Source organism: Trachurus trachurus (genome assembly GCF_905171665.1).
Source record: "Trachurus trachurus genome assembly, chromosome: 21".
In the NCBI taxonomy this organism is placed as follows: Eukaryota; Metazoa; Chordata; class Actinopteri; order Carangiformes; family Carangidae; genus Trachurus; species Trachurus trachurus.
This window is the reverse complement of record NC_139899.1, coordinates 33,670,177-33,684,454: the sequence shown is the minus strand read 5'-3', so window position 1 is coordinate 33,684,454 and position 14,278 is coordinate 33,670,177. Positions and strand designations below refer to the sequence as shown.

The window sequence follows — 14,278 nt, the reverse complement described above, 5'->3', positions numbered from 1 at the left end:
TGTGCTGGGCCTAAACCGGATCTCCTCTCGGGCTTCCCCATCTAAATGATCAAAAATGAACAGGGCTTTGTCGGCGGCGGAAAGGTGGCGAACCCGCATGCATGCCTCGATCTCCTCCGTCCACTCAGCTATCCCTAAACCTGTCTTCCCATTAAACAAGGGACATTTACGGTCTCTGGGAACCACAACCAACCGCTCCGTGACAGTAGCAGCACTAGATGGGGCATAGCTAGCTGAACCGGAGGGATCTGCAACAGCTCCACCGGGCACGTCCCGGGAAGCAGTGCGCTCCCGCTGTAGCTGCTCATTGTCTGCCTCTAGCTGTGACACTAAATCCCTAAGTCGCTGTACCTCATCCGCCATGATGGCTGTGGAATAGCACCAATACTCACGATACCGAAGCCTGGTTCTTAGGATGGATGCTGCTGTTTTGACTCTGTAACTAGAAACAATAATATCAATGAAAAAGAAAAATAAATCAATCTCACTAGCCAAAAAAAACAAACAAACACAACAAAAAAAAAACACGTCCCTGCCCCTTTAAATGTGGTGATCCTGCCGACAACGCCAAGATGTGGCGAGGTGGAGTGGTGAGTAGTTGCCAACAACGCCACCTGGGGAGTTTCGCCCCAGGAAATAGTTACTGTTTTTTTATAAAAATGAAAAAGGTCACGCAGGCTCGAATCACCACAGGGGAGAGTTCAGGTATAAAAAGAATAATAATTTATTGTCACAATATTGTTTCTATAAAACTTCAATAGTTGCCAAAATATTTCACATTCACAAAAGACTGGGCCAAAGAAAGGGGAATGGACAGGGCTGGGCCAGCCACGGCGACCTTAAACCAAACCAAGGGGAAGGAGAAACAAACCAAGAAAAATAATATCACCCGTGACACTGCATACACACGCAATGGAGAAGTGAAGAAGCCACCACCAGGGATTGGGCCGCCGCGCTGGACTACAGCACCTGTCCACAGGGAGAGAGGGAAAAATTAAGATGGCCGCAGTCTAGCTGACCTCCTCACACACACACACCAAGAACAATTAGATATTATTTATAATACAAAACCAACATAATGAAGTCTTCTTAAAATATTCAAATACAAATTAGAGGAGAACAATTAAACAATTATCAAACCCGCCCCCCCACAAAAGAAAAAGGAAAACAAGAAAGAAAATAAATTAATTGTTAAATGTCTCCGAGGTCACTATCGTCGGCAACAACAATCATTTAATCAAAACCATGTAATCGAGCCAAACAAAACAGCAGCAAACATCGTGGTGGCCGATGACCGGAACACACCAGGACGCAGGATAGTGTGCAGAACTAGGAGAGTGGGGGCCGCTGGTTACAGCGCCCCGCTGTAAAGCAAGAGAGAGACAGTGTCACAACTAGTGCAATGATATAAAACTGCAACAGCAGACAATTAGAGCAGCCTACCTCTGAGCTCTACTGCACCCAACACGCGCCCACCAGAACCGCTCGCTCCCTCCGGCTCACCGCCGCTCCGAGCACTTAGTGATATGACGGGGAGACTCGGGCATGCACGCCAGCCCGCTCACCGAACGCGCCGCACAGCAGAGGCAGAGAGGGAGAACAGCGACCAAACACACCTGTCCCAATCACACACACACAGCGTCGCTCCACCAGCTCGCCGTTGCTCCAACACTTAATGATACGACGGGAGGACACAAACAAGCACGCCGGCCAGCTCACCGGACGCACCGCACAGCAGAAGCAGAGAGGGAAAATGTCGACCAACACAGCTGTTTTAATCACCTAACAGTGCCGTCCCCCCATTAACCTGCGCCAGGCTGACAACAGCGCCATGCAGTGACCAGGAGGGAGATGACTCACCCGGTCACACATGCTCTGTCTTCTCATCTCATGGTGACCTGTTCCTGTTTTCACTGAAGATGCATTTCTGATTTGTTGAACTGATACTAATCATTATATACTGTCATTTTAGTCTCAGTGTTGACCATTGTGGCCTTATTATGGTTGTTTTGTTTTGTCCCAATGTAGTTACAATAACTGTGGTTTGTCCTTTGTTTGTTCTATTGTTTTTGTCTTTTTTTTGTTTGTTTGTTTATTTGTCTGTTTGTTTTTCTATATTGTTGAGAACATGTTTGTCTGATGAATCTATGTTTGTCTATATGTTTGGACCCCCTCGAAAACGAGATGGTACATCTCAAGGGGTTTGATCCACATAAACAAATTTTCAACACAAATAATCAAACATGATGGGTTTTTCAGAAAGGTGTAATGAGTTCAAAGTCAGGGGCCCCAGTATTGCTTAATGTGCATTTGTCATAGAAACAAACAATAATTGAAAATATTTATTTTAAATATCACATAGTAACATCACGTCTGTACATTTGCTTCAGCATTAATACATCTGATAATTTTGGCCGGAGAGAACAACCTCTTCAGGTGTTTAGAGATTTCTTTCATTTTTAGTCCATACATTATTGGATTAAACAGAGGATGATATATCACTATTTGCAAAGTCATTATTAAACGTATAGTTTTTGGAAAATCCGATTCCAGCCGAACTGTGATAACATCAAATGCAGTCAAACAGGAGAAGTTGATTAAAACCAGCAGGTGAGGTAAACAGGTCTGTGCAGCTTTCTTCCTCACTTCTCTGCTGCTTCTATAGGAGATGACCAGTATCCTGGTGTATGTGAACAGGATGAAGAGGACAGGCAGAACTACAACATTCAGCACAATCATCATATCGTATATAATTAGTGCACTCGAAACAACACACTGCAGTTTATAAACAGCGTTGTTACAGAAAACTCCTTTCAGAGTGAAACTGCAGAGTTTTTCATTCGCACTGAGTCCGGTCGACACAGTGACCTGAGAGACCGGCAGGAGCCATGCTAAGATCAGGAAGAAAGTCACTGTGGTTCTTCTCATGATAACTGGATATTGCAGAGGTTTACATATAGACACATACCTATCATAGGCCATGGCTGACAACAGTAAGAACTCTGAGCCACCTAAAGAGTAAAATATATGAAACTGAAAGAGACAAGCTGAATAAGATATGACCTGTTTTTCAGACAAAAAGTCAATCAGCAGCTTTGGGTAGATGACGGTGCTCAGAAAAACAGAGTTCAGTAACAAAGCTGCGATGAAAATGTACATGGGCTCATGCAGGTTCTGGTGAGTCCATATAAGGTACACAATGGTGGAATTACTGCAAATTATAAGAATATATACTGTAAAGATAATCACAAAATATACATATCTGTATCTGTCCACTTCCACATATCCCCCAAGAGTAACATAAGTCACATTAAATTCATCATCCATTAATTGACCTTATTGATAGAAGAGGCAGATAATACAACAGGCAAATTAAAGTATCAATAACAGAAGGTATCAGCCTGTACAATGTAGCCACATGTAAACTGAGAGTATTTCATTCACAGTTACCTGACCCCTCGGAGCATGTTCATCTCCAGTTTTCACACTGAGGAGGTTGAGTATGAGTACGGACTTTTATCAGATCGCTTTACCCTTCATGGCTCGAGCTGTCAACACATGGACAGCCTCATGGAACTCTGGGGGTTTTGCAAAGAGTGGAAAAGAGAGAGCGACCAAGAGAAGATGTTTGAAACTTGTATAATGTGTCAGGAGACCAAAAGGTCTGTGCTGGAAAATGTGGCCTTTGATTATTCAGTAAAAAGTGAGCTTCAATTCTCAGTGTGTAAAGTGCATCAATATATTAGCCTATACATTTAATATAAGTGTTTAATTTATATTCCTGCGACCAGTGTTGGTTAGTAACGCATTATTAGTAACACCGTTACATAACGTCGTTATTTTATTCAGTAACTAATAACGTAACGCGTTGTTTTTTTAAATCCAGTCACTCAGTTCCTGTCACCAAACGCTGCGTTACTCCATTCCTTTTGGTGAGGTTTTACAACGGCACACAGTTCCCTTACGGGGGCGACCGCCATTCCGAAGGACCGCCATTCCGACGGTCTGCCAGTCCGAAAATTCCCGAAGGTCCGTCATTTCGAACTTCCCGAGGGGCCGCCGTTCCGAATGTGTTTTATTTTGAAAATTGACCGGATTCTCTCGTGGTTTGACTTCCTGCCCGGCTTGACACGACGCGCCGCGGGGACAGCGCCCGACCGGCCCCTCCCCCTCCCCCTCCAAAGTTTCACCCAGGTGCGAGTCTGATGCATTACATCCATGGTCTGATGCAGCCGCGGCACTCCTGCTGAAAATAAATGTCCTTGCTCTGTGCTTTGGTTAGGTTTAGGCAATGTAGAAAGGAGTTGGTTAAGTTTAGTAAAAAGGTTAGGTAGAGGCCAATAATATCTCCCCCGGGAGTCGAACCCTGATCCACCGCGTCAAAAGCAGATGCTCTGACCACTACGCTACCACCGCAATTAGGCTTGTTCACTCCGTGCCGTAAACCATTCAAGATTTTTTCAGGTTCGGAATGGCACCCTTTCTTTCAGGTTCGTAATGGCACCCTTTTCCCATAAATAATTAAGGGTCGGCATTCCGACAAATTAAAGTAAACGTTCGGAGTGGCGGCCCTTCGGAATGGCACCCTGGAACCGTTCCCTTAACATTTTAGCGATCAATAAAGTTTTATTGAATTCAAAGAAAGACAGAGCACACTGTGAAAAACAAAGCACTTGGTGCCCTCTAGCGTCCCACACGTAATCAAACACGCTCCATGAAGAGGACTGGACAGGTCAGGTCAGGGCACGGCATGACGGCGAGCTAAGCTAATGTTAGCTAACGCAGCATCCGAGACCGAGAGTCACAGCGAGCACACACAAGCACCTACTCCACCCAAGCAGCAGCGGTTGGAGTTTGACAGATGGACTCAAATTATTAAACGTAAACACAGCTGATTGATCGGGAAAAATTACTGTTCGAGTGAATTTACTTCCGTCATTGAAAGCAGGCTCTTAAATGTAACTCGGTCAAAGTAAGACGTATCTTCAAGATTGTTTTGCAGTTCTGTTAGGTCATGCTGCTGTACATGCTGACATCATGCAGCATGATGATGATGATGGTAAAATTTTACAGATGAAAACACGTTTTTTCATCAGCATCAGTACAGAACTGAAACGACAACAAGAGGGGAATTCAATCAGAATCAGAATCAGAATCAGATTTATTTGCCAAGTATGTACAGACATACAAGGAGTTTGACTCCGGTTTATGCACTCACTTGTACACACATAAGAAGAACAGCAACAAGAACTGAGCAATGGCATAATACAACAGAGAACAATGACACAACATAGATAAGTAAAGCGACAGGTGGATTACGGTGGTCAGTCGGTAGTGCAAATAAACAATCAACCTTTATTTAATGGGAGCATTGGAAAAACGAAATAGGCAAGGTGAAGAGAGCCCGGGCAGGGATTGAACCCACACCTAACGGGTAAGAGTCATGCGCGCTTGCCAGTCACCCAAAGGGACATCCCCTTGGCCAAGTAGCCAGGGCGCATGATTAATTGGAGGCATAGTGACAGGAACCTCAACTGTCACAGTAACAAAAAGTTACTTTCTCAGTAACGCATTACTTTTTGGTTTAAGTAACTGAGTTACTTTTTTATGAAGTAACTAGTAACTGTAACTAGTTAATATTTTTCAGTAACTAGCACAACACTGCCTGCGACTGACCTTCAAATTAATTTTTTCCCCCTGGTATTTCTTTAAGACCGGATAACCAAGCAGTAAGAAAACTTGTTTGAGTTTGAGCTGTTTCCGCTGCTTTTGGTCATATTTACACTTACGTAGACAGTCAAAGAGGTTGTGGACCAAATATTACTGTGGTTTTAAAAGGAGATTTTTCCCTTAAACTCTTGTCTTTAAGGGGATACAATAAGCTCAGAGTGAGCTTAGTTGCCATCTTGGCAGTGGGGACGGCTCTCCATTCCGACACACCTCCATTCCGACACCCCGCTGTTCCGAAACCCCCTCATTCCGAAACACCGCTATTCCGAACGTCCGACGGAAACACCGCTGTCCCCCCCGCAGCTGTCCGTGGTGCTGAACCGCGTGACGTTTGTTTACATTCTGCGCTGTGGCATCTGTGAAACGTGCGCTGCTCAGGGACTGGGCAGATCTGTCCCACTTGCTTTCTCACCCACTCCGTTGTGGGAGATCTCCACAGAGTAAAATAAATACACTTTTTATTCTCTCCCCCGCTGCGCTCGAGTGTGGCTGAACCCGGATTGAACACGGGCGCGAGGCTGCTGCAGCCGCCGCTCCTGCTGACAGCAGACTGAGGGAGAAAAATAAATACATTTTGCTTTGGTTGGGCTTAGGCAATGAAGAAAGGAGTTGGTTAAGTTTAGTAAAAAGACCAGGTAGAGGCTAAACAGGCTAGAAGCATAATGAACGTTATATGTCATTAATATGAAGTATTTTCTTGTTTTGCAGTTAATTACGCACATGATCCGTTTGACCCCAAAAAGGAAAAAATGCGCATTGCGCACTGCACAGCCTCCGGTTCCTTTCTGATTATGTCCGTCTGTCCGTTCGGAGTGGGTCGGTCTCGGAATGGAGGGGCTTCCCCAATAGCCTTTTCGGAATAGCGGGGTCTTTAGAAAAAATAGAAAACCCCGCTATTACGATGAATGGAAGTCTATTTTCGGAAAGGTGGGGTTTCGGAAAGGCGGGGTGTAACCCTTGGCAGTGTCTGACTCCCAACTAATCCAAATATGGTAAAAGAGGAAGGGTCTGTGTGGAACTGACATTGCTGTTCATGCTAAATTTGCGGCTGTGCTCACCCAGCTGTCAGTCAAAGAGGCCCCACCCCCAGTCCTCCACACCTTCAGGTGAGTTCAGTAAACAGTAGGGATGTCAGATATTGGAAATTAGCTGATATCCGATATGCTGATATTGTCCAGCACCTTAATTTCTGATTTACGATAATAACTGATACCGATATGTGGACTAATCTATCTATCTATCTATCTATCTATCTATCTATCTATCTATCTATCTATCTATCTATCTATCTATCTATCTATCTATCTATCTATCTATCTATCTATCTATCTATCTATCTATCTAGGGTGGGAGTGCTGGACAAGGTGAAAGCTCGGCTGTCTAAATGGAAATGGTTGCTCCCTCAGCTGTCCTACAGGGGGAGAGCTCTGATTGTCAACAACCTGGTTGCCTCGTCACTCTGGCACAGACTGACTGTGTTGGTGCCACCATCAGGCCTGGTGGAGGAAGTGCAGCAGCTCCTGGTGGACTTCTTTTGGTCAGGTCAGCATTGGATAAGGGCATCGGCCGTTTACCTCCCTGTGGCAGAGGGAGGGCAGGGGCTGGTGGACATCCTGTCCAGGACAGCAGCTTTCAGGCTCCAGACTGCGTAGAGGCTGCTGTACAGTGGGGGACATGGCTGGGTTTCCACCGCTCTGCTGCTGCTCAGGAAGGCTAGGGGGCTTGGCCTGGACAGGATGCTCTTTCTGCAAGCGGATTTGACTGGACTGGTACCTTTCTACCAGTCCTCCCCATTGAGCTGGCCAGCTCTCCCTGCCCCCCCCTCCCCCCGCCTTCACCAACTCCTGCTAACATTTCCATATTTCGCACATTCTGTGACATAAACTGTAAACTGTCTTGTCTGTAACAACATCTATTGCATGTCTGTCCGTCCTGGGTGAGGGATCCCTCCTCTGTTGCTCACCCTGAGGTTTCTCCGATTTTTCCCTGTTAAAAGGGTTTTCCCTGGAGTTTTTCCTCAGTCGATGTGACTGTCTAAGGACAGAGGATGTTGTTACGATGTCATGTAAAGCCCTTTGAGACAAACTGTTTGTAAAAACGGGCTATACAAATAAAATTGCCTTGCCTTGCCTTGCCTTGCCTTGCCTTGCCTTGCCTTGCCTTGCCTTGCCTATAGGTCAGTGATCAATGCCTGGCAGATCTTAAAGGTCACACTGACCTCAGGCCAGGGATGTGGCTGTTTGAGGAGCCACTGGTTTACAACGACTTCTTCAACAACACCATGGTCTCTTCTTCCACCACACTCAGGACTAAGTTCATCGAGGCCGGAGTCACCAAACTGGGACATCTGGTGGGGGCATCGCTGGACCAGCTTGGCGGCGTCCTGAACATCAGGTCCTCCAGAGTCCTGAGGAACATCATGGACGAGGTCTGGGGGCACTTGTCACCAGCACAGAGGGGCTTTGTCAACAGGATGGCTAGGCAGTGGTCTGATGGTGTGGGCCATGGTTTCCCAGAGCTGGAGGTCAGTCCTGCCGTCCAGGGGTGGAGGGAAGACAGTGGACTCCTCCTTTCCTTCATGGTTCCAGCTCTCGGCACCTTTGCTGCATGTGGGAAGAAGCAGCTGTACCAGGTGTGCGTGAAGGTGCTGACTTTCCGCTCCCTGGCCAACGTCAGGGCGTCGAGGTGGACAGAGGGGTTGCTGTCAGACTTTTCCCCTAAAGGCAGCTGGCGGGTCCTGTATAAGCCTCCTGTGGAGAAGCGTGTAGCTGATCTACAGTGGAGGATTATACATGGAGCAATCGCTACGAACAGACACAGAGCTCACCTTGATCCAAGCGCTGGGGAGGAATGTCCCTTCTGCAGTCAGAGGGAGACCCGGGAGCACCTGGTGGTCCAGTGTCCTCAGCTGGAGGAACTGTTTAGGCAGCTGAAGCGGTGGGTGGAGGCTCTAGGGGAGGTTTTCTCTTTTCCTTTGTTTGTGTTTGGGCCAATACCAGGCCAGGAGAAAAGGGGTTTTGGTTTTAATCAATTTTATCTTTGGGGCAGCCAAACTGGCCATTTGGAGGACGAGGAAGCAGCAGATGTTGGGGCAGGGCGGGACTGGGGTGGTGCAGAGCCTGAAGAGGGTGGTGGCAGCCCGTCTGAGGGTGGAGCACACATTTTACTGCTTGACCAGTAACCTGGAGCAGTTCAGAGCTCAGTGGGGGATCTCAACTTTTAGGTGTGTGTGTGTAAGGCTGTGAGGTAATGTATTATTAATGATGGTTTTATGGGCAATAAGGAAGTGTAATTAATTAAAGTTGGATGAAAAGTCAAAAGTCTTTCTTTCTTTCTTTCTTTCTTTCTTTCTTTCTTTCTTTCTTTCTTTCTTTCTTTCTTTCTTTCTTTCTTTCTTTCTTTCTATCTCTATCTACCCCTCTCTGTCTTTTTCTTTATTTCTTTCACCCCCTTTCTTTCTTTCTTTCTTTCTTTCTTTCTTTCTTTCTATCTATCTATCTATCTATCTATCTATCTATCTATCTATCTATCTATCTATCTATCTATCTATCTATCTATCTATCTATCTATCTATCTATCTATCTATCTATCTATCTATCTATCTATCTATCTATCTATCTATCCCCCTCTGTCTTTCTTTCTTTCTACCCCTTTCTCTGTCTTTTTACTTTCTTCTTTCTTTCCTTCTTTGCTTTGTGTCTACCCTTCTCTATCTCTTTCTATCTACCTCTTTCCATCTATCAGTATCATACCCCTCTCTCTGCCCCTTTTTTCTCTCTTTATCTTCTCTCTTTATTTCTACCTCCTTCCTCTGTTTTTTTACTTCCTTATTTCTTTCTCGCCTCTTTCTTCCACCCATAGAGAGCCATTCATCTCTCAGCCTTCAAGTTTTATGTTTTAGCTTTAGCCTTTTTCAACATTTCCTCAACAATTTCTTCAGCTCATTCAGCAATAGCGTTCAGCTGCTTTTAGCATTCACACGCATTTCCTGCTGGAAATGCTTCTTTTGATAGTTTTATTTCATTTTTTTATCAAGGAAGTAAATGCATCTCTGCATTTGGCAAGGTTGAACAGACGTGGATGATATTGTGTTTTACCCGCAGTGGAGATCATTATGCTCTAATGACATGATTCCTTCTTTGATCATACAGAAGTTTTTTTGTATTGCAAATTTGTAACATCAAACCTGAAACCTTGAAGTCTTTGACCTGGCACATTTACCGTCTTCTGTCACTACACGCTTGCAGATTAAAGTGCTTTTGTTTGGCACAAACTGAGAATCAAAACTGCTCAATAAAGGCACCAGGTCATTGTACAAAAAGACACCATTTAACTGCACATTCATTCTATATCTGTAAAGTATTACTGTTATTATCAATATTATGAGCTCAATCAGGCCTACATTATCCATTTGAATGTGTCTATGTTCTTGATTATGGACTAAAACAGCATTTGTATCTAACTAATTGTCATGTCAGAAAATACCATCATCCATCTTTTTGATTTAGTTGTTTACAAATGAAATATGAGCTGTATCACATCAAATATTTTTCATTTCATTTAACATTTTCATTTAGTTTTTCATTTAATGTACGTAAGAAACTGGCCACTCAACTTATACTCCCAATTATAGATTATTGTGATGTTATATATCAAAGTGATCATACTGTAAATCAGACCTTGCTTCACTTAACATAGCCTACAATAGACTCTGTAGATTTGTCCTTGGATGCCCTCTTCTTACCCATCACTGCACAATGTACACTAGACTCAACTGGCCAACATTGAATATGAGAAGACACATGCACTGGTTACAGCTGATATACAAATGCATTTACTTTAATTACCCATCCTATCTACAGCAGTATCTTACACCATATACAACAAGTTATCATATTAGACATTCATCGCAGCCCTTTTTTTCTGTTCCCAATGTCATTAAATCATTTGGTAGAAGAGCTTTTATGTTTAAAGCACCAGCAGATTGGAACAACCTTCCTGCTAATATCAGATCCAGTTCCTCTCTTGGTGTCTTCAAGCATGCTCTGTCTTCTCATCTCATGGTGACCTGTTCCTGTTTTCACTGAAGATGCATTTCTGATTTGTTGAACTGATACTAATCATTATATACTGTCATTTTAGTCTCAGTGTTGACCATTGTGGCCTTATTATGGTTGTTTTGTTTTGTCCCAATGTAGTTACAATAACTGTGGTTTGTCCTTTGTTTGTTCTATTGTTTTTGTCTTTTTTTTGTTTGTTTGTTTATTTGTCTGTTTGTTTTTCTATATTGTTGAGAACATGTTTGTCTGATGAATCTATGTTTGTCTATATGTTTGGACCCCCTCGAAAACGAGATGGTACATCTCAAGGGGTTTTATCCACATAAACAAATTTTCAACACAAATAATCAAACATGATGGGTTTTTCAGAAAGGTGTAATGAGTTCAAAGTCAGGGGCCCCAGTATTGCTTAATGTGCATTTGTCATAGAAACAAACAATAATTGAAAATATTTATTTTAAATATCACATAGTAACATCACGTCTGTACATTTGCTTCAGCATTAATACATCTGATAATTTTGGCCGGAGAGAACAACCTCTTCAGGTGTTTAGAGATTTCTTTCATTTTTAGTCCATACATTATTGGATTAAACAGAGGATGATATATCACTATTTGCAAAGTCATTATTAAACGTACAGTTTTTGGAAAATCCGATTCCAGCCGAACTGTGATAACATCAAATGCAGTCAAACAGGAGAAGTTGATTAAAACCAGCAGGTGAGGTAAACAGGTCTGTGCAGCTTTCTTCCTCACTTCTCTGCTGCTTCTATAGGAGATGACCAGTATCCTGGTGTATGTGAACAGGATGAAGAGGACAGGCAGAACTACAACATTCAGCACAATCATCATATCGTATATAATTAGTGCACTCGAAACAACACACTGCAGTTTATAAACAGCGTTGTTACAGAAAACTCCTTTCAGAGTGAAACTGCAGAGTTTTTCATTCGCACTGAGTCCGGTCGACACAGTGACCTGAGAGACCGGCAGGAGCCATGCTAAGATCAGGAAGAAAGTCACTGTGGTTCTTCTCATGATAACTGGATATTGCAGAGGTTTACATATAGACACATACCTATCATAGGCCATGGCTGACAACAGTAAGAACTCTGAGCCACCTAAAGAGTAAAATATATGAAACTGAAAGAGACAAGCTGAATAAGATATGACCTGTTTTTCAGACAAAAAGTCAATCAGCAGCTTTGGGTAGATGACGGTGCTCAGAAAAACAGAGTTCAGTAACAAAGCTGCGATGAAAATGTACATGGGCTCATGCAGGTTCTGGTGAGTCCATATAAGGTACACAATGGTGGAATTACTGCAAATTATAAGAATATATACTGTAAAGATAATCACAAAATATACATATCTGTATCTGTCCACTTCCACATATCCCCCAAGAGTAACATAAGTCACATTAAATTCATCATCCATTAATTGACCTTATTGATAGAAGAGGCAGATAATACAACAGGCAAATTAAAGTATCAATAACAGAAGGTATCAGCCTGTACAATGTAGCCACATGTAACCTGAGAGTATTTTCATTCACAGTTACCTGACCCCTCGGAGCATGTTCATCTCCAGTTTTCACACTGAGGAGGTTGAGTATGAGTACGGACTTTTATCAGATCGCTTTACCCTTCATGGCTCAAGCTGTCAACACATGGACAGCCTCATGGAACTCTGGGGGTTTTGCAAAGAGTGGAAAAGAGAGAGCGACCAAGAGAAGATGTTTGAAACTTGTATAATGTTTAAGGAGACCAAAAGGTCAGCACTGGCAAATGTGGCCTTTGATTATTCAGTAAAAAGTAAGGTTCACTTCTCACTGTGTAAAGTGCATCAATATATTAGCCTATACATGTAATGTAAGTTTTTCATTTATATTCCTGTGACACATAATCCCCCCCCCCCCCCCAGTGTTTCTTTAAACCAGGGGTAGGCAACTATATTTGTCGAAGGGCCAGAATTTTTCTCAACAGACACCCCGAGGGCCGGACGGCCTAGATTGAAATTACATTCACCTTTTTGCTTAATAATTTGGCTGTTTATATTTTATATTTTTATTTCTCTTGTACACATCATTTTTATTTATACATATCTTTGGTGTTTTGTATGATATAAAATTAAGAATCTTGACATAGCCCATCATATCATCATTTACATATCATGCTGCTGGAGCTTTACACTGCTGGCTTGTATCCTGAGACATGTGATTTTCAGCCTAAATATGAAAGGAGGCTGACCATCACAGGGCAGGTCCGTTCTCAAGTCATTGGTCCTGACACGTGTGTTTCTCTTCTATAACACATTCTACATCTCGGAGGTGACGTCTTTCACGGGCTTCATTCACCTTTCAAACGAGGCAGAGCTCAGTGGGAAACTTTAGTAGAGACACGGGCCGAAGGACACAACACCGGGGGAGAAGCAGGTCCGTGCAACCGCGTGCAACTGTGTGCCGCGGACATGCACGGAAAAACAACCGCGTTGCATCAAATATGCGCCGCTACGGCTTTTGAGTTGGGAGCGCACCTGACGCACGTCTACATTGAATGGGTTTGAGCGCGCGCCAAAGACGAACGGCCCCCTGATGTACACACGGTTGGACCAAGGCCAAAATCACCCATAGCCTTTACAGACAGACAGGGAAAACCCTGCAGTCTAGCCGGCTCCCCAAACATTCGCGCATGTTACCTGGGCGTTTCCTTATCCCAGTGCAGCGTCTCACAGGCACACACAACAATGCGTTGGGACACGCGTTTCCGTGTCCCTGCGCATTGACTTACAGGCGTCTGTAGGCACAGAGACCGAGAAATACATTACGTAAACTATTAGAACTCAGTCGCGGGCCACATTGGAAGGTTCGGCGGGCCACATTCGGCCCGCGGGCCGCCTGTTGCCGACCCCTGCTTTAAACGGACAACGAGGAGTTTCTTTTTTGGTTCTAAAAGTCTAGTTCTAAGAGTCTCATATTAATGTGGATGAATCTACGTTACTCACACTTGTTAATAGGTCCATTTTCGATAAATATATAGTTTTGTCTTTATAGTTATTTTGTTATTATTATTTAGTGGTCAGCTCGCCCAGCATTTCCTACTTTTGGTTTCGCGGACACTGCCTGGCGAGTCATGAGAATAACCCTGCCGGATCGCTGTTTATGGTCGGAACTACGGCGGTATCTAATCGTCTTTGAACCTCTGACTTTCATTCTTGATTAATGAAAACATTCTTGGCAAATGTTTTCGCTTTGGTCAGTCTTGCACCAGTCCAAGAATTTCACCGTGTGAGCGGAGGCTCATGGGAAATGTAGTGTGAAAACACTACGTTTCCGAAACTCCTTGATGTCCCTTTAAGAGCAGATAACAGCAGTAAGTAACTTGTTTGAGTTTGAGCTGTTTCCGCTGCTTTTGGTCATATTTGCACTTACATGCACGGTCAAAGAGGTCATTGGACCAAATATTACTGTGGTTTTAAAAGGAGATTTT

The 14,278-nt window shown here is 43.7% G+C and overlaps 2 protein-coding genes across 2 annotated transcripts; both read right to left on the bottom strand.

The window, feature by feature from the left end:
* Nucleotides 1-2,367: 2,367 nt before the first annotated feature.
* On the bottom strand, nt 2,368-3,327 carry LOC311004151 (olfactory receptor 6N2-like; the record flags this gene model as incomplete). Its single annotated transcript, XM_083996098.1, has 1 exon — nt 2,368-3,327. One exon carries the CDS (start codon nt 3,325-3,327, stop codon nt 2,368-2,370), a length of 960 nt encoding a protein of 319 aa, XP_083852224.1.
* A 7,940-nt stretch (nt 3,328-11,267) lies between these two features.
* Nucleotides 11,268-12,227, bottom strand: LOC311004150 (olfactory receptor 6N2-like; the record flags this gene model as incomplete). The annotated part of the gene is made up of 1 exon (XM_083996097.1): nt 11,268-12,227. The coding sequence occupies one exon, from the start codon at nt 12,225-12,227 to the stop codon at nt 11,268-11,270; it is 960 nt and encodes a 319-aa protein (XP_083852223.1).
* Between the last annotated feature and the right edge of the window lie 2,051 nt (nt 12,228-14,278).